The sequence below is a fragment of the Gallus gallus genome, chromosome Z (assembly GCF_016699485.2).
Source record: "Gallus gallus isolate bGalGal1 chromosome Z, bGalGal1.mat.broiler.GRCg7b, whole genome shotgun sequence".
In the NCBI taxonomy this organism is placed as follows: Eukaryota; Metazoa; Chordata; class Aves; order Galliformes; family Phasianidae; genus Gallus; species Gallus gallus.
In genome coordinates, this window is record NC_052572.1 from 68,487,917 (window position 1) to 68,505,725 (window position 17,809).

The 17,809-nt window shown below is 53.4% G+C and overlaps 1 protein-coding gene across 3 annotated transcripts; it reads right to left on the reverse strand.

Annotated features, from left to right (window-relative positions):
- Positions 1 to 9,135: 9,135 nt before the first annotated feature.
- Positions 9,136 to 17,296, reverse strand: LOC101750371. 3 transcript variants are annotated; one of them, XR_005842961.1, is made up of 18 exons: positions 16,963 to 17,287; positions 16,658 to 16,764; positions 16,346 to 16,471; positions 16,052 to 16,131; positions 15,594 to 15,705; positions 15,184 to 15,270; positions 14,847 to 14,951; positions 14,473 to 14,622; positions 14,148 to 14,299; positions 13,267 to 13,414; positions 12,633 to 12,770; positions 12,038 to 12,214; positions 11,313 to 11,468; positions 11,064 to 11,165; positions 10,845 to 10,947; positions 10,546 to 10,605; positions 9,947 to 10,274; positions 9,347 to 9,798 (listed from the first exon to the last, which is right to left on the reverse strand). XR_005842961.1 is itself a non-coding variant. In XM_040656134.1 (17 exons), the coding sequence occupies exons 1-17, from the start codon at positions 17,078 to 17,080 to the stop codon at positions 10,141 to 10,143; spliced, it is 2,055 nt and encodes a 684-aa protein (XP_040512068.1). In that variant the 5' UTR covers positions 17,081 to 17,287; the 3' UTR covers positions 9,136 to 10,140. The 3 variants fall into 3 exon arrangements, 2 of the variants coding, with proteins under 2 accessions (XP_040512068.1, XP_040512069.1); XM_040656134.1 differs by having other exon boundaries at positions 9,136 to 10,274; XM_040656135.1 differs by lacking the exon at positions 10,546 to 10,605 and having other exon boundaries at positions 9,136 to 10,274; positions 16,963 to 17,296.
- Positions 17,297 to 17,809: the final 513 nt, after the last annotated feature.

Genomic DNA, 17,809 nt, shown 5'->3' on the forward strand with positions numbered 1-17,809 from the left:
CTCATTACAAAAAACTCTCTTAATTACCTATTACCTGTGGAGATTATCCACAAATTAGAATTTAAATGCTCCCTTACTAATATTCTCTCTGCACTCTGTTTTAAGTCAGAGGTCAAGAAGGCATAAGGGAAGATGAAAGAGGTGCCTGCATGCCTCCAAGGAAAGTGAGTGCAGTAAAACCTCAGTCACAAGCGTGAAAAATGTAGAAGGGCTGCTTCAAAAGTAATGCCGCCAATTTTATGGTGGCCCACAACATCAAAGGCAGATGTTGGTGGTATTTACTGCTGTAGACCTCAGCAAAGCTCCCAGCACCCTCTTTGTATACAAGACGTTGCTCATGCTGTTGAGTTCATGTTCCATACGGGATCTGAGATAGGCAAAGAGTAAAATTAGGATTCTAAATTTTAGGAAAGCTAAATTCCAGCTCTTAACGGAGTTAGTCAACTGTCTTCATGGGTAAGAGTGCAGAGCAGAGGTGGCAGATCTTCAAGGAAACTTTCCTTAGGGCACAGGAGCTCTCCATGCTCAGGTGTAAAAGTCAGGAAAGGAAGGCAAGAGACCAGCATGGCTGAACCAGGATCTGCTGGTCAAACTGAAGAGCAAGAAGAGAATGCACAGGCAGTGGAAGCAGAGACAGGTACTGAGGGAAGAGTGAAAGGAAGCTGCTAGGCTGTGTAGGGCTGAGATCAAGAAATCCAAGGCCCAGCTTGAATTTAACTTTGCAAGGGATGCCAAGAAGAACAAGAAGGGCTTCCACAGGCTCCTCAGCCAGAAAAGGAAAGCCCAGGAGGTTGTGACCCCCTGGTGAGTGACACAGGCAAGCTGGTAACAGCTGACAAGGAGAAGGCTGGGGTACTTGACAACATATTTGCCTCAGTCTTGATTCTAATTACTGCTTATCCAACAGCCCTCAAATGCTTGCTTTGGTAGGTGGAGTCTGAGAAGGCCACATCCCTCCCACTGTAGGCCAAGATCAGGTTCGTGGCCACCTGAAGATCCTGAACATCCAGAACTGGATGGGATGCATCCGATGAGATGCATGCCAGAGTCCGGAGGGAACTGGCTGATGTAGTTGCCAAGCCTCTCTCTATGAGATTTGAAAAGTGAAAATCAGGTGAAGTCCCCGGTGACTGGAAAAATGACAGTATCACACCCATTTTTAAGAAGGGTAACTATCAACACGTCAGTCTGACCTCTGTGCCAACAAACATCATGGAACAGATCCTCCTGAGACTGAGGCTAAGGCACGTGGAAAGCAGGGAGCTGGTATGGGAAATGTGGCTTCACCAAGGGCAAATCCTGCTTGGCCAAGTTAGGTGGCTGTTTATGACGATGTCAGCGCATCAATGGACAAGAGATGAGACACTGATGTCGTCTATCTCAACTTCAGCAAGGCCTTTGACACAGTGCCACACAACATCCTTCTCATCAAACTGGAAAGATACGCATTTGATGGGTGGACTGTTTGATGGAAGGAAAACTGGCTGCAGGATCAAGTTCAGAGAGTTGTGGCTCAGTGTCTGAATGGAGATCAGTGTTGACTGGTGTCCCCCAGGCTGGGGCCAATACTCTTTAATATCTTCTTCAGTGACACTGACAGTGGGATTGAGGGCACCCTTAGCAAGACTGCTGATGACACCAAGGTGTGGGGTGCAATCAACACACCAGAGGGACGGGGTGCCAGAGCAGTTGGCCCAGGCAAACCACATGAGATTCAACAGATCTAAATGCAAAATCTTTCACCGGAGTCAGGCTGGACTTGCACCGGGCAGGGGTCAGGCTGGACACCTCCCCAGGTCCCTGCTGGCCTGTGTTGTCTTGTGGTGCTATAATCTTCATCTGAAACGCTGATAATAAAACTGGACATCATGTTTAAAAACTGTTTATTTACATTAAAATCAAAGCCTACTTTCAAGTGAATCATGAAGTCAAAGGAGTTTGAAGTACGTGTATTAACTGTTTGCTAATCTGAAACGTAAGTTTCTTGGTAGAAAGAAAGAGCCAGGATTGTTCCTTATGCAATGTTTCTATCTCAATATAACCTTCAGTAAAGTGTTTAAAATCCTGACAATCCTTTTTCTCCAAACCAAATAAATGTTCCCACAAGCCTTTTCTCTCCCTTCTCTCTTTCCCTCTGTCTTTCTGCCTCTATCCATCTGTCCTCCTACATCATTTAACAAATATCCTTCTCTGTCTGATCACCAGTTCTAAGAGCCTTTTGTACAGTGCCTTCATTTCAGAAGTTTTTAACGTGTTTGCCTATCTTATTATGCCTCCTTTGGTCCCCTCAGAAAACAGATTTTCCCACTTCCCAATATGATCAGTTATTTTTTTAACCCTCCTTCCACGGATTTTTCCTCTTTCACTCAGTAAGCAGATTTTTGAACTTTGCATAAAAATGTCTGTCAATACGAAGATATGTTTTACTCTACCACTTACTCTGTTGTCTAAGTGCTCTCTTTAAGATGTGGCAGATCCTACAAACAGTGCTTCTTCAGATACGTTTTATGTGGTTTGACAATATTTAGGTGGTGCTGTACAGGGAGTTTCTTTCAAAACACATCATGTACATTATTAGGTAAGATACAGAGTTCAAAAGCGTATTGTTTTAGACCACAAACATCACATATGCTGAACAGTTGAGGCAGTCTGAAATAGCGGAATACTTGGGACAGGATCCCTGGCAAACACATCACGTGTAGATGTAAATATAGCACAAGGCTTTAGCATCCTCTCATACTGCATGCATCAGCACTTTATTACTACAGTGGCTCCGCGGAGCTGGCAGGCAGAGCAGCTATCCTGACTCAGATCAACCTACCTTGTAAAATACATGGGGTTACTTTTTCTCTTAGTATTATTTCCCTGTGAGGGAATATTGCCCACCTAGAAGTGCCTAGAAATTTGGAATGAATTCGGTCTTCTGCTCCTCTGCTCGCAGTGCCACTCCTACCCATGGCAGGAGACATAGAACAGCATGTGATGTTACATACCATATGTTCTGAAACACCGAGCAAATTGCAAGTGGCAAGAAGTGCTCCTTGTTATGGGAAAGTTCAGAGTGCTGAGCAAAACGGATGATGGTTTTTTGGTTGGTTGGTTGGTTGGTTGGTTGGGTTTTTTGTTGTTGGTTTTTCCACATTCTTGGGACAGAGTTGTCCCCTTTTGACAATACTGTGGTCCCTGAAATGAAAGAAATAGCTTTAAACTTGCCTCCAGGCTTGACCTTCACTCCTACTCCACAGGTCTAATATACATAAATCGATTTTCTGATGCAAGTGAATACAGACAGACACCTATCAGTGTTCGAGATTGCAGAGCCAAACGTTGTTTGTGAGAGACCTGTGATGCTTATGTTTGCTATTTTAGAAAGTAGCTCAAAAAATATTGTCTAAAACATGGGCTAATTTAGACCATAAGTACACAGATGACAGCATTGCTCAGCTCTTGCAGAAGAATTTTAGATACCGAAGCGTCTTTCCTCAATCAGGGACTGATGCACTAAGCACAGTGCTCAGTATTGTACCCATATTCCAGTGTTTTCACAGTCACAACTGCACACCTCAAGCAGTTGTAAGAGTGGGAAATCACCTCTTATTTTCCTAGACCGTCAAGTTTCTATGCTTTGTATTGGCTATAAAGCACTGTGTAGGAATTGTTTTTCCTATTTCAGTCATTCATCCAAGTTGTTATGAGCCCAAGTAGTAGACTCCAATTCTTGCAAATTTTTGAACATTATTCACTTCTGCACAGAGATGTCAGACTACAAGGCTGTCAATTTATGTGCATTTCCTATACCAGTAAGATGAATGGGTCGTAATTAACCTCACGTGAAGCACTATGCTTCGTTGACTGCTGTTTTAGTGAGGCCCACACAATAAAAGTGGGGTTTCTCTCTGTGCCAAGCTTAACTCAATGTGACGGTGATGCTGCACAGTTGCCATTTAGGGTTTACATCTGCAGCAAAAATTAAACGTTCTGCAAAGAGAGGGCAGTCAGTCAGGTATGTGTCTTAATTGCTCTGAATATCAGTTTCACTATCAGTTTCTCTTCTTTAAGACTGCTTAAGATTGTGTCAAGTCTGAAGGTAACCACATACTGATAGAGGGAACCCCGGTGCCAACGAAGCAGCCCGGCAGCCCTCACGAGAGCGGCTGACGCAGCGCGTGGACGTTGCCTGGGCAACGGCGGGAGATTTAAACGGGCTCCAAACGCGGAAGAAGCCCTTTGATCGCCGATCTCAGCTGCCTCGGAGCCGTCCCGGACGGATCAGCAGCGACCGACGGCGTGGTTCAAAGGGATCTCGAACCGTTCCTTCACTCGGGGAACCCCGGTGCCAACGAAGCAGCCCGGCAGCTCTCGCGAGAGCGGCTGACGTAGCGCATCGGCGTTGCCTGGGCAACGGCGCTGCATTCACGCCCCGTGGCTCGAAAAAGCCTCGAGGAGACAGAAAGGAGGGGTCGGGTCTGTGAATCACGCAGCTTCCTGTACAGTGCTGCTAAGTATTCTGCTTAGCTTAGCCGTGGCCGCGCCCTGGCGGAAGGCTGCTGCCGGAAAAAATGAGGTGACCCAGACGGAGGTCCCATGCTCTCCCAAAAGGAAAGCGGTGGCCAAGAGGACTGTGGAAACCCAGACTGAGGCTCCGCACATGTATGTAAGAAAGGCTGTTGCCAAGAAACATGAGGATACTCAGACTGAGATCCCAAAGCAAGATGCTGGTGTGCAGTTCTCTGGCTGTAGGGAGCGCCAGAGCCTGGCGCTTCCGGCCTTTTCAGCGCTAGGTGAGGGAGGCAGCAATTGTGTACGATGTGACCAGGTAAACTACTTACTCAGCCTTATGGTCGACCTGAAGGATGAGGTGGAGAGGCTGAGGAGCGTAAAGGAGTGTGAGAGGGAGACTGACTGCTGGTACCAAACCCTATCAGCCCCTAGATCTAGGCAGCCAGGCGTGGCTCTGCACGGAGTAAGTCACCTCCTGCCGCCTTGCAATCAGGTGACAGAGGGGAATCAGCATGCAGACAGTGTTCCCGCTGCAGTGAATCCTCTATCCTCTCCTCCCCCCAGGATCAACAACGAAGAATCGGGGGATGTAGGGCAGTGGCATAAGGCCCCTGCTCACAGATGCAGGCGCGCCCTCCCGGTAAGTCCCCAGCCCCCCCAGCTGCCCCTGCAAAACAGGTACAGTGCTCTGCAGGGACAACTGGATAATGGTGGTGATGACGGTTCTCCCCAGTTGGTAGCGCTCCCGAAGTCTGACCAGTCCTCGCCCAGCATTAAAACTTCATCAATTAGGAAAAAACAACGGGTCATTGTCGTTGGTGACTCTCTGCTGAAGGGAGCAGAAGGGCCAATATGTAGACCAGACCCTCTACACAGAGAGGTCTGCTGCCTCCCGGGAGTCCGGGTTAAGGATGTGAGGAAGAAACTCCCTTCCCTGGTCCGGCCCACTGATTACTATCCCCTGTTGTTGTTTCAGGCTGGTAGTGATGATTTTGGCAGTACTTCCCTAAGGACTCTGAAAAAGGATTTCAGAGCCTTGGGGAGGCAGGTAAAGGGTTCAGGAGCGCACACTGTGCTCTCCTCTATCCCTCCAGCTGTAGGAAATAATGAGAGACTTGATATAGTGGGCCAATGGATTAATACCTGGCTCAGAGCTTGGTGTGCCCGGCAGGGGTTTGGGTTTTTTGACCTCGGCTCTATTTGCAAGAGCCTGCGCCGGCTAGCGGCTGATAGGAGTGGCTTCTCCCACCGGTTGAGAGGGGTCTTAAGACAGGAGTTGGGTAGGTTATTCACAGAGCTTTAAACTAGGTATGAAGGGGGGTGGGGGTGTAACTGGGGTTACTACTATGGGGCCCAAGCGCAACGTCCCTGTGCTTGGAGAAGAGGGATGTGCTTGTAAGACCCCACGGTCTTGTGCCTTGGTGAAAAAGGAGCATGGCTTACGCCCTTGTAGGAAGAACACGAGGGCGGGTATGAGGTTGGTGGCTGTGGAAACACCTGCGTGTGGTGATGAGGGTATTAGGGTTACTGCCACTCGCAAGGAGATCAAGCTCAGGTGCCTTTACACCAATGCACGCAGCATGAGTAACACACAAGAGGAGTTGGAGGCCATTGTGTGTTTGGAAAGTTATGCTATAGTTGCCATCACAGAAACGTGGTGGAACGACTCCCACAGCTGGAGTGCAGTGATGGAGGGCTACCGGCTTTTCAAAAGAGACAGCCTGGGTAGGAAAGGCGGTGGTGTAGCACTCTATATTAAAAAAGACTATGAATGTGTGGAAATTAATGAGGGTGGTGATAGGGTTGAGAGTATATGGATCGGAATAAAAGCAAAGGCCAACAAGACTGAGGTTATTGTGGGGGTCTGCTACAGGCCACCCACCCAGGATGAAGAGGTGGACGAGAGGCTTTATAAACAGTTGGGTGAGGTGTCTAGCTCACTCCCCCTTGTTCTGGTGGGGGACTTCAACTTCCCAGACGTCTGCTGGAATTATAATACAGCGGACAGGGAACAGTCCCGGAGGTTCCTAGAGCGTGTGGGAGGTAACTTCCTGACACAGCCGGTGAGGGAGCCGACGAGGGGAAGCAATATCCTGGACCTGCTGTTTGTCAACAGAGGGGGGATGTAAAGTGGTGGGGGATGTGAAGGTTGGAGGCCGTCTGGGGCAAAGTGATCACGAGACGCTAGATTTCTCTATCCCTGTTGAACCACGGAGGGGAGTCAGCAGAACTGCCACCTTGGACTTCCGGAGGGCGGACTTCCACCTCTGCAGGACCATGGTTGAGAGGGTCCCTTGGGAGGTAGTTTTGGAGAGCGTGGGAGCCCAGGAAGGCTGGGAATATTTTAAGGAAACTGTTTTAAAGGTGCAGGACCTGACCATCCCCATGTCACGGAAGATGAGCCGACGGGCAAGGAGGCCGGGCTGGCTGAACAGAGACCTTTGGCTGGATCTCAAGAACAAAAGGAAAGTTTATGGTCTCTGGAAGAGTGGGCAAGCTACTTAAGATGATTGCAGGTATGTAGTGAAGGTGTGCAGGGAGAAAATTAGAAAAGCCAAAGCGCAGCTAGAACTGAGCTTGGCCACTAAAGCAAAGGTAAACAGTAAGTGCTTTTATAAACACATTAGCAGCGAGAGGAAGGCTAGGGAGAATCTCCATCCCCTGTTGGATGCCGAGGGCAACCTGGTCACCACGGATAGGGATAAGGCTGAGGTACTTGATGCCTTCTTTGCCTCAGTCTTTAATAATAAGACTTGTTAGTCCCTGGGAACACAGCCCCCTGTGCTGGTAGATAGGGATGGGGATCAGAATAAGCCCTTCTCGATCCAAGACGAGATAGTTTTGGACCTGCTGCGAAAGCTGGATGCTTACAAGTCCATGGGGCCGGATGGACTGCACCCGCGAGTGCTGAGAGAGTTGGCGGACGTGGTTGCCAAGCCACTCTCCATTATCTTTTGGCAGTCCTGGCTAACTGGGGATGTCCTGGTGGATTGGAAACTGGCAAATGTGACGCCCATCTTCAAAAAGGGCCGTAGAGATGATCCTGGTAGCTACAGGCCTATCAGTCTCACCTCGGTGCCAGGGAAGGTCATGGAACGGATAATCTCGGGAACCATCATGGACCAACTAAAGGTCAACCAGGGGATCAGGCCCAGTCAGCATGGGTTTACGAACGGTAGATGCTGTCTGACAAACCTGATTTCATTCTATGACAAGGTGACCCGCTTAGTCACCTTGTGACTAAGGATGAGGGTCAAGGATGAGGGTCAGGCTGTCGATGTGGTCTACCCGGACTTCAGTAAGGCCTTTGACGCTGTCCCCCACAACGTCCTCGTGGAGAGGCTGGCTGCCCATGGTCTGGCTGGGTGTACGCTCCACTGGGTGAAGCACTGGCTGGGTGGCCGGGCCCAAAGAGTTGTGGTCAACGGAGTTGAATCCAGTTGGCGGCCGGTCACGAGCGGTGTCCCCCAAGGCTCAGTGCTGGGGCCACTTGTGCTTAATATCTTCATTGATGATCTCGATGAGGGGGTTGAGTGCACCCTCAGTAAGTTTGCAGACGACACCAAGCTGGGAGGGAGTGCTGATCTGCCAGAGGGGAGAAGGGCACTACAGAGGGACCTGGATAGACTGGATCGATGGGCCAAGGTTAACGGTATGAGTTTCAGTAGGGCCAAGCGTTGGGTCCTGCATTTTGGTCACAGCAACCCCAAGCAACCCTACAGGCTTGGGGAGGTGTGGCTGGAAAGCTGCCTGATGGAAAGGGACCTTGGTGTACTGTTAGACAGTCGGCTGAATATGAGCCAGCAGTGTGCCCAGGTGGCCAAGAAGGCCAATGGCACCCTGGCTTGTATCAGGAACGGTGTGGTGAGCAGGACTAGGGAAGTCATCCTGCCCCTGTACTTGGGTGTTGACCAGATTTTACACCTATGTTATGCTGTTGGCCCACGACACCAGAGGCGGATGTTGGCAGGGTGGCAGTAGAGGTTGAGCCTTCCCACCAATATCCCGCTACATTTTGTCGTTGTGTGACAGATAGCAGCAGAGGGGTGTCTGACATGGAAGTGCGAATGAAGCAGAAGTGTGAAAGTGAATTCCTCTGTGCAGAAAAAAGGCACCCAGTGATGGTCATCGATGCTTGCTGAACGCCTACGGAGACCAGTCCGTGGGTGTGCGCACGGTGAGGTGGCGGGTGGTGCGTTTCAGCAGTGGCAAGAGAGGCAGCGAGGCAACTCCACTGGTGCAGATATTTTCAGGCGTGGCACACAGGCTCTTGTTCATCGCTGGCAAAAATACAGAGCTGATGGTGGTGACTGTGTTGAAAAATAGCACTTTGTAGCTGAGAACTGCTCAGTCAAACAGTGTTATTGTGCTCCTTGTAGTGGTTGTCGTTTCCATGGAAATAAATAGGAGGCGTCACTTTTGGAGCAGTGGAGTGTGATTACCTTGCACCTGTGAGACGTGGCAATGAAACCAGGTGACCCATGAGCATGAACAGTGCAGCCTCAAGGTACGCTCATATTTGCCACCAGCAGCCAACAAATCCTCCTCTCGCCTCGGTAGCTGCTTTCTGTGTGAAAGACGAGGACAGTTCAGGACTGCTGGGCACATGAAATTCAAAGACTTCACTGCGGGGAGGACATTTTAAAAATTTTATTGATGATTAATTAACAGCTGTTGATGAGGGTGGGTAGTGATAGGACAAGGGGGAATGGTTTTAAACTGGGACGGGGGAGGTTTAGGTTGGATATTAGGAAGAAGCTGTTCCACGCAGCGGGTGGTGACACACTGGAACAGGTTGCCCAGAGAGGCTGTGGATGCCCCGTCCCTGGAGGCATTCAAGGCCAGGCTGGATGTGGCTCTGGGCAGCCTGGTCTGGTGGTTGGCGACCCTGCACACAGCAGGGGGGTTGAAACTCGATGGTCATTGTGGTCCTTTTCAACCCAGGCCATTCTATGATTCTATGATTTATTGATTCTCATTTGGTAGCTGCCATGATTACAAGAATCCCTTCTCAGCCCCCTGGGCATTTGGATTGCTTTCTGCTACACGCTTCTCTCTTCATCCTCTGGTTGTAAGTACTTGCTGTTTCGCTTCAGCAGGAAAGCGAAGGCTTGGTAATCCAAGTTTTAATCTGAGTCATCTTCCTAAGGATGGATGGCTTTGCAGGGACAGAAGCAAAGGGCTGCAAGCTAGTCCAGTGGTGATGTTGAATTCTCCTTTGAATTCTCAGCACCAGAACTGTCCCAGCTGCCAGGGACCGGACTGCCAGGTGGGCGTCATCTTCCAAAGGCTGGAGGGCTGCAGCAGAAGGAAACAGAGCCGAGATGAAACGGACTGGCCTGCAGTGACCTGCCAGCATCCCCTCCAGACCATGCCAGCCCCACCCATTGCTCTTCCATATCTGCCGTGAAGCTACTCTTATTTTGTACATGGGTGGGGTAATGACCTTGAAAGAACATGAAGGAAAGCCACGGGGTCCTTAGGAGCAATGAACGCCAGCTTAAAGGTCTGGTATGTCCTTCAGTGGAACTGCGTGTCGGTGCTGATTGTCCAGGCCTCCAGTGGATCTGTATCCCCATGCAAGGGAATGGCTTTGTAATCCCAGTTTTAATCAGAGTCGTCTTGATAAGGACAGATGGCTCAGCAGGGCCAGCAGCACAGTCCTTTGAACCTCCTCCGTGTTGGCTCTGCCTTCTGGCCTTGACATTTCTGGATTACTCCAGTTGCCACAGAACGGACTGCTGGGTGGGCATCGCCTCTCAAAGGCTGGAGGGCTTCAACAGAAGAAAAAAGAGCAGAGATGAAACCCCCCAACCTGCAGAGAGCCACCAGCATCCCCTCTGGACCACGCCAGCCCCACCCATTGCTTTTCCTGGCCAGGAGGAGCACATGAGACTGAGGGATCAGCTGGGAGCCCCTGCTCAGGAGTGCTCTACCTGCCCCAGGAATGTTCCTCTGCCCCTGCAGCAGGCTCTGCCCTGGTTGCAAGGCAACACACACAGCACACACAGCACACACAGCACACACAGCACTGCCCTCACTCACCACTGCAAATTACATTCAGCTTCTCCCTGCTTTGGTGTCCGGAGTGCTGCAAAGCCAGCCCTAGGGAAAGAGCTCTCATCAGACCCCCACTCCCCAACGCGCTGCCAGGAGCACAGACCCCGACCCTGCCAGCCCAGCTGCTTCCCCTCCCGTGCCACAGGCAGGGAGGGTGCCCGAGGGAGGACCTGAGCAAGGCACTCGTCGGGGCTACTGGCATGGGCAGGGTTTATCTGGGGGCTGCAGGGCTGCGCTCTGTTGCCAGGGCAGGGCCCAAAGAAGGTCCCAGGGGTTGGGCTCACCAATGAATTCAACAGCCTCATATCGCAAAGAGGCCTGAGAATTTTGCAGGTATGGCAGGCTCAGCCAAAGGTATTCATTCGCCGTCTGCCTGTCCTGCCGCAGCTGGAGAAGAACACAAAGGCATGAGGCTTGCAGACACTCTCCAGCTGGTGGTGCAGCCCCTTCTGCCAGCATCCCCTTCCCCAGCCAATGGGCGGGGGCTGTGTGGTTGTCCTTACCAAGCACTCCTTGATCTCCATTTTTCCCTTTCTCTTGGCCTGGCGCTTGAGCTCCTTCCACCTCAGGAACTTTGCACAACGTACGAGGGCTTCTCCAGAGGCCTACAGAGCAACAGATGCTGGGAGATGGCACCACAGACACACATCCCAAGAGCTCGAGTGCTTGCCAAACTCGCCCTCAATTCCAAGACCACCCCTGAGGTGTCAGCACACCCTTGCCTGCATACTCGTCAGGTCTGAAATTCGTACCTCTGCAACACTTGGGGTCTCATCGCTCATCTGAAAGAGCAGAGGGAGCAGGCCCCTGTGCACAGTCTTCCTCATGTTTCTCTTCTGCCACCACACGGCAGCTTCCATCACATCTTTGAAGAGGAGGATTGAGCCTTCTCGCACTTCACTTGACACCTGAGGGAGGAGAACAGGCGAACCTCAGCAACACACTCTCACTGCCCATGGTGCGCATGAGCATAGGGTGACAGATGTGAAAGGAGATGCTTCGGAGCCACATTCTGCACAAAGGCGCCGTGCGGTCGTGCAAAGCAATGCAACAGGTTTCCAGCATGGGGTGCCCGTGCCTCAGAGTGCTCCCCCAGGCACTCCACTAGGTCAAAGCAGGGCTCCCTGAGCACCAGGACAAAGAGGAGACAGGGCTGGTCCTTGGCAATGCTCCTGGGGTACACGCTGCCTGTTTGGCCTCCATCTCCCTGCTATGGCACCTGGGCAGAATGCCTGGCACTGGTAGCAAAGGAAGCACTCGGCACTCTGCAAGTAACCCTTGGCAGAAGATGCTTTGCACAGTAGCCGGGCTGGGCCCTAGCACAGGGGCCTCACACCACCACCACCAACCAGGCTGCCAGGGACAAGGCTGGCTGGGCTGCAGAGCCCAGAAGATATCCAGCAAATGTCCAGAGGAGCAAAGAGAGAAGGCTAAGCATGCGTCCGCTAGAGAATTCAGCCTCTAGCAGCTGACTTACATGACTGAAAAGAGGCAGGAGCTTCTCAGCCAGCTCCACAACAATGGGACGGGCCTCTCTCTTCCCCACATGAGTCATCACATTTCTGGAGATCTTGCTCGCCTTGAGAGCAATGGACGTGTTGGCAAACCTCAAGGTCTCCATGACGTCTGGCAGCAGGTCCCGTATTCCTATTGCCTGTACAAAACATAGAGTTTCTTTTAGCATCAAGAGAGCAATGGCCATCCTGGCGTAAGAGCTCTGATTACAGAGCACCACACACACGCCTTGCTTCCTGGCAGCTGCCCCAGGAATGGCAGCAGTAGGCTCTGGACAGGTGGTGGCCATGGGTGCACTGTTAGGGATGGGGGGGATAGGAGAAGGAGGGCAGGAGAGCAAGGACACTGTGCCACCTGCTCAGCCACCCCCTTTTCCAACAGGCCCCCAGGTAACCCATCTTGGAAGGGTTCTGGAAACCTCCCCAGGCAGCCACCAGGCCCCACCACGGCCATCACCCCAACTCCTGAGTCTCAGGCAAGGCCAAGGCACAGTGTTGCCCACCGCCCCAGCGCCAGGCTGCCAACAGGAGGGCTTCATTTCACTAGGTCCTGCTCACCGTCTCAGGTCTCTCGGACAGCAGGACAAGGCCTCTGAGCACCAGCCAGAGGAGTGGCAGGCTTTCAATCTTCAGAAGCCTCTGGAGCAGTGCTGGCTTACACAGCTCTTGCAGGTTCTCTTCAGTGGGATGAATCAGCTGAAACAAAGGCAGCAGTGTGAGAGCCAGGCAGAGGCAGCAGGACTCCCTGCACCCTGCAGCTCCGGGCTCCTCTGGCAGCTCAAGGAAGGTCACTGGGGCCGCACAGCCTGGCCTGGGGCAGCAGTGCCTTTGGAGGGTCCCACGGCCCCTCTTTGCCCCAGACCCAGCACAACACAGGATGGCTTTTTGGCCTCCTCCTCCTGCCCTCTGACTCCCCCCAGCCTCTGGCTCTCACGCCTTTGAGGAGCGACTGACCAGCAGGAGCTGGCCCCAGAATGGCACCAGACGTGGGTGGCCACGAGCTCTTCCTCTCTCCGGCCCTGCAGCCTGTTCAGCCTGTGGGGAGGCCGTGGCTTCATCTCTGCCACTGCCATAGCCCCGACTGCCTCTGTCCGATCTCAGGATTGCAGCCTGGGGAGCGAGGCAGGGGGAGGCAGGGAGCTGGGCAAAGAGAGCCCTGAAGGACAGCACGGTGCCTTGTCTGCTAACTCACAGTCAGCCGAAGGAGGCCCAACTCCGCTGTGGTGACGTTAAAAATCCCACACAGCTCTTGGTCCTGGAGAACGCTGCACAGTACATCCAAGATGCACTCTGAATTTTCTGCCAGGGAAAGCATTCTCTTCCAGATGTCCAGCGTGGTGCTACAAGCAAAGAGCAATGCTGTGTCAGCAGGGCTGCCTCAGTCTAGCAGAAGCTAAGTCATGGCCTGAAATGGTGACTGAGCACCTGGTGGGAGGCAGGGCCAGTGCGTGGGAGCTCAGGTGCAAGAAACGCAGCTGAGTCACTGGAAGGGGTGGAGCTAGGATCCATCCTCTCCCAGACCTTGTTTAAGGGTTAGCAGTGGAAGCAAGGGTATCTCTCTGGAGATGCCAGTAAACCTCAAGTCTTCCAAAGCTAAGCAGCCTTTTTCCTTTGTTCCTGCCTCCATGGCTGCTGCACATGAGCTTATCCTCACTTGCTGCAGTCTGGGACTCTGCTAACCCTCTGTCATTGCTGTTTTCCATCACATTCTAATGTTACGCTCAGCCACAGCGCCAGGGCTCAGGCAGGCCCAGCAAGCCCAAGGCTGTGCTGCTGCCCTGGCCCTGCCACCCCACGTGCTTGGGGAGGCCTGGGTGCCTGGCCTGGGCAAGCAGGAGAAGCTGTGATGGCCTTCCCCGAGGGGCAGGGCAGGAGCCTGACGGGGGGCCCTGGGCTGCCACGGTCGGCATTGGCAGCTGCAGCCCTGAGCGGCCCAGCAGCACTGGAAAGCACAGCAGGATGGAGGGCCTGCTCCTCGGGATGTCCTGCAGCTTTCCTTGGCTCCGGCAGCCGAGCATCCCTGAGCCCTGCTCTTCTCATGGAACAAACATGTGGGGCTGTCAGGGCTGGTACCTGTCACTGTGTGGAAGGTCAGTCAGCACGCTTATCAGCACATCCCTGGGAAACTGGTTGGTCAGCACATCCAGCACTGTGTAAAGGGTCGGCTGTAGGGATGTGCTGTTGCTTCCCAGGTTTCTCCAGATGAACTCCAGAATCTCTGGCACCTGGTGGGAGGACAGAAGGAGCATGCTGCTGCTGCTGTACTGCAGCCATTTGCCGCGCAGCCACTGTTATTACTGCCCTTCCCACAGCTCTTTGCTGCCTTAAAATGGCTTTGGATGCCCAAGAGCTGTGGAGGCCAGGGCAGGGCATGGCAGTCTAGCCTGAGACTGCTTACATCCATCATCCAGCTGACAGGGTCCCGTAGAACCACATCCAGCATCAAGCTGGCCCACTCCCTGTCCTCAGCGCTGCACTCTCCAATGGCCTCAAGGGTCATGCAGATGATGTTTGTCCTCTGAGAAGGCGGGACGAATTTTGCAAATGACTACGGCGAGAAAGAAGGAATGGCGGGAAGACATGTCAAACTGAGTGAGAGAACAGGGTGGGGGGTGGGAGGACCAGAGGAAAAGGAAGGACAAAGACCCTCGAACTTCAGGGGTAAATGCATGCCGAAGCCTCCCACCTGTGCCCAAGCTTGTCTTGCAGGTAGGCTGCTCTGGAATGCAGGGAGTGGGAGATAGCTTGGCTGGAATGTTCCTGACTCCTTACCTCCTGCCAGAAACCTCTGGTGACGAAATAGCTGAGTTTCCAGATCCTGTTCAAGGCTCTTGCTTGCACAGTTTTGTTCTGGGTGCTGGTGAAGCGTGTCAGCACCTGTGAGGAGAGAAGCTGCTGACGCCCACTCCAGCAGAAGTAGTACTGCTGAAACCCTGGCTGGAATCATAGTATCCATCCAGGCTTCTCCTGAGCTAGAGCCAGACTTTCAATGGGACTACAGCCACTGAGGTCCCTTGCAGGCTCCTGCTGCTGCCAGTGTCGTTTCCATGGAGAGGGCTCTGATCCTATCAAAGAGAGCTCTGGGGGCAGAGCTGTGCAATAGACAGACCTCCAAGATATTCCGCAGCTCCTCATTGCTGGAGGTACAATGGCTGAGCAGCAACATCTGCAGCATGCTGTCCATGGCACGCAGGGTCTGTAAAGACAACCGCAGATTGTGGAAGTCTTTCAGAGGGCCCCCTCACCCCAAGGAAACTGCTGCGAACCCCTCTGACTACCAGCGAACGACACCTGCAGATGCACGCACAGCCTGGGAGAGGCCCCATGGCTGCAAAGCTGCTGTGAGCAGACCAGGCTGTGAGCACTGAGTGTTGCCAGGCTCATGGCAAGAGTGAGAGGGAAGGGGGAGGGGGTAGGAAGGTGAGGGAACCGAGACCAAGACCCCGCCTGCAAGGATCACTGGTAATCTCTGGGCATGAATAATTCCGAGGTGTGGGATCGCCAGTCCCCAATACATACGTGACTGTAGAGGTGAATGTCCAAGTCCTCTTCTGGTGGAAGGTAGAAGACGGCTTTGAAGCATGCATTTAGAAGAGGTAGTATTTCCTCCTGTGCAATTGCCTTCACTTCGCTGCAAACAGAGAGACCTTGTGTTGGGAGCAGTGCCTGGGTGCTGAGACAGGGGTGGAACAAGTCCTGCCCTGGGCAGGGCTCCCTGGGAGGGACGTGGAGCCCTGCTGGAAGGCACCTCCTCCACGGGGCTTCCCTGGCCAGAGGAAAGGTGCCTCCTGATGACTGGGGCAGGCTCAGAGACCCTGCAGGGAGCTTCAGGGCTTCCTCCCACCTCTGCAGAAGCCCAGAGCAGGGGAGAGCTGAGGGCCTCCCTGCCCACGTGGGGGATGCTTCCCGGCTACGGTCAGGGCACCCAGGATCGTACCCTGGGGGTGCAGTGGCAAAGCCAGGGGCTGGGTTTGTACCTCAAGGCGGCGATCGCAAGCATGGCTTGGTACCGCACTGCAGTGCACAGCTGGTCCACGGGCTCATCCTCCAGCAGCTCCTGCAGAGCAGAAATGGGATGGGACCTCACGCTGGTCAGCGGGGCCAGAGGAGCTCCAGTGACCCCCGCCCAGCACCAGAACGCAGAGGCACCCTGCGTCCCACTGCTGAGATCTCAGCGGTACCCACAGTCCCCCTGCCCACCCCTGCCTCTCAGGGTGCCAGTCCCTGGGTGGCTCTGCCCCCTCCCACAACCCCCTCTATTGTCCCCTCACCTTGACTTTCTCCGCCAAGTTATTTTCACGGCAGAAAAGAGCCACTCTGTCACACAAGCCCGTGTTATCGTCGCCTCTGCAGATGGTGCAGACGCTCTCCAGGAACACCATCTTTAGCGCCTCATTCTGGTGACCACAGAGAGACAAAGAGGGAGCGTGAGCTGGGAGAGCCGTGTCCGGCAGGCCCAGGGCATTGCTGGGTTTGGAGCTGTGCAGGACGCCTGGAGGGCAGTAGCTCTGTCCATCCCTCCTGCAGCCTGAAGGCAGAGCTAGAGGGACCATGTGGGGATGCAGGCACAACTAACATATTACCTTTTCCGTAATCTTGAGAATGTATGCTATTTTGTCCATAGCTGCCTTCTCATACTCTCCTATCTCCTCATCCTCCTCCTCTTCAGAGAGAGACAGGCTGTCAGCATCTAACCAAGGAAAAGAGTGAGCAGCGCTGTAGAGGGGCCAAAGGCAGGCGCAAGCAGAGGAAGGAGCTCTGCCCTCTCCAGCCCTGGGCCCGCTCCCTGGCACAGTCTGCCTGTGCCTGTCAGGACAAGGGGCCCCGGTGTTGAGCAGGGGGACTCGCTGCCCCAGCCCTGCCCACCGTGCTGGGGACCCTCACTCACCAGCACGCAGAGGCTGCACCTCGGTCACTTCGTAGGGCTCCGGTGGAGATCTTCTCTCCTGGGGAGCCCCACTCTCCTCCCAGGCCACCCTGGGGCTGCTGGGGGGTCTCTCCTCCATCCTGCTGGATGAGGGCTGAGGGTAGGGAAGGGGCAGCCGCGGGGCTGCCAGAAGTAGAGGGAAACGACGTGGGCTGCGCTCGGGGGCTCCTAGCCAGACCCGCACACTCCTGCCCTGTCTCCTCGCTGTCCTGTCGGACACTGCAGGGCCACCGTGTCGGCGCCAGCTATGCCTGGGTGACACAGGGACGTGTCAGAAAGGGCCCCACTGTGACACGCTGCCCCGCCTGGGCGGGGCTGGCTCCGGACCCTGGTTCAAATGACATAGACCAAACTCCCCAGGGAGGGGGGTGTGTGTGCCTGCTTAGCTGGAAAGCTTTGGGAGTGGGCTCAAGAGCAGTCAGACTGCCCAGGATCTCGTGCTTCTGCTGTGAGGCTGTATCAGGCCCTGGGCAACCTGATCTATCTGTGGTGTCCCTGTTCATTGCATGGGAGTTGAACTAGATGGCCTTCAGAGCTCCCTTCCAACTCTAAGGATTCTCTGATTTTATCATTCTGTCATTCTAATTCACAAAGTGAGGCGGGAATGAATTGAGGAATGAACATGGTGGACTCGTCTGTGCTCAGGGGACTGAGGCTTTGTTTGGTGCATTTGCTTCAAGCCTTCTCCTCATGAGCTCATTAAGTGAGGCTGATGGTACAAGCCCCCAGAGCCCCTCACTCAGTTTGCAGACTGTCCCTTCCTGGCTGCAGTTCACCTCTACAGAAGCTGATGGCAACCTGAACGTGG

Coding starts and splice junctions, on each gene's coding strand:
- LOC101750371 (XM_040656134.1), bottom strand. CDS start 17,080: ATGGAGGAGAGACCCCCCAGCAGCCCCAGGGTGGCCTGGGAGGAGAGT. Junction 11,469..12,037: donor TCCTGCCTCTTTTCAGTCAT/GTAAGTCAGCTG, acceptor CTCCTCCCTCAG/GTGTCAAGTGAAGTGCGAGA. Junction 10,275..10,545: donor GCTGAATGTAATTTGCAGTG/GTGAGTGAGGGC, acceptor CTTCTGTTGAAG/CCCTCCAGCCTTTGAGAGGC.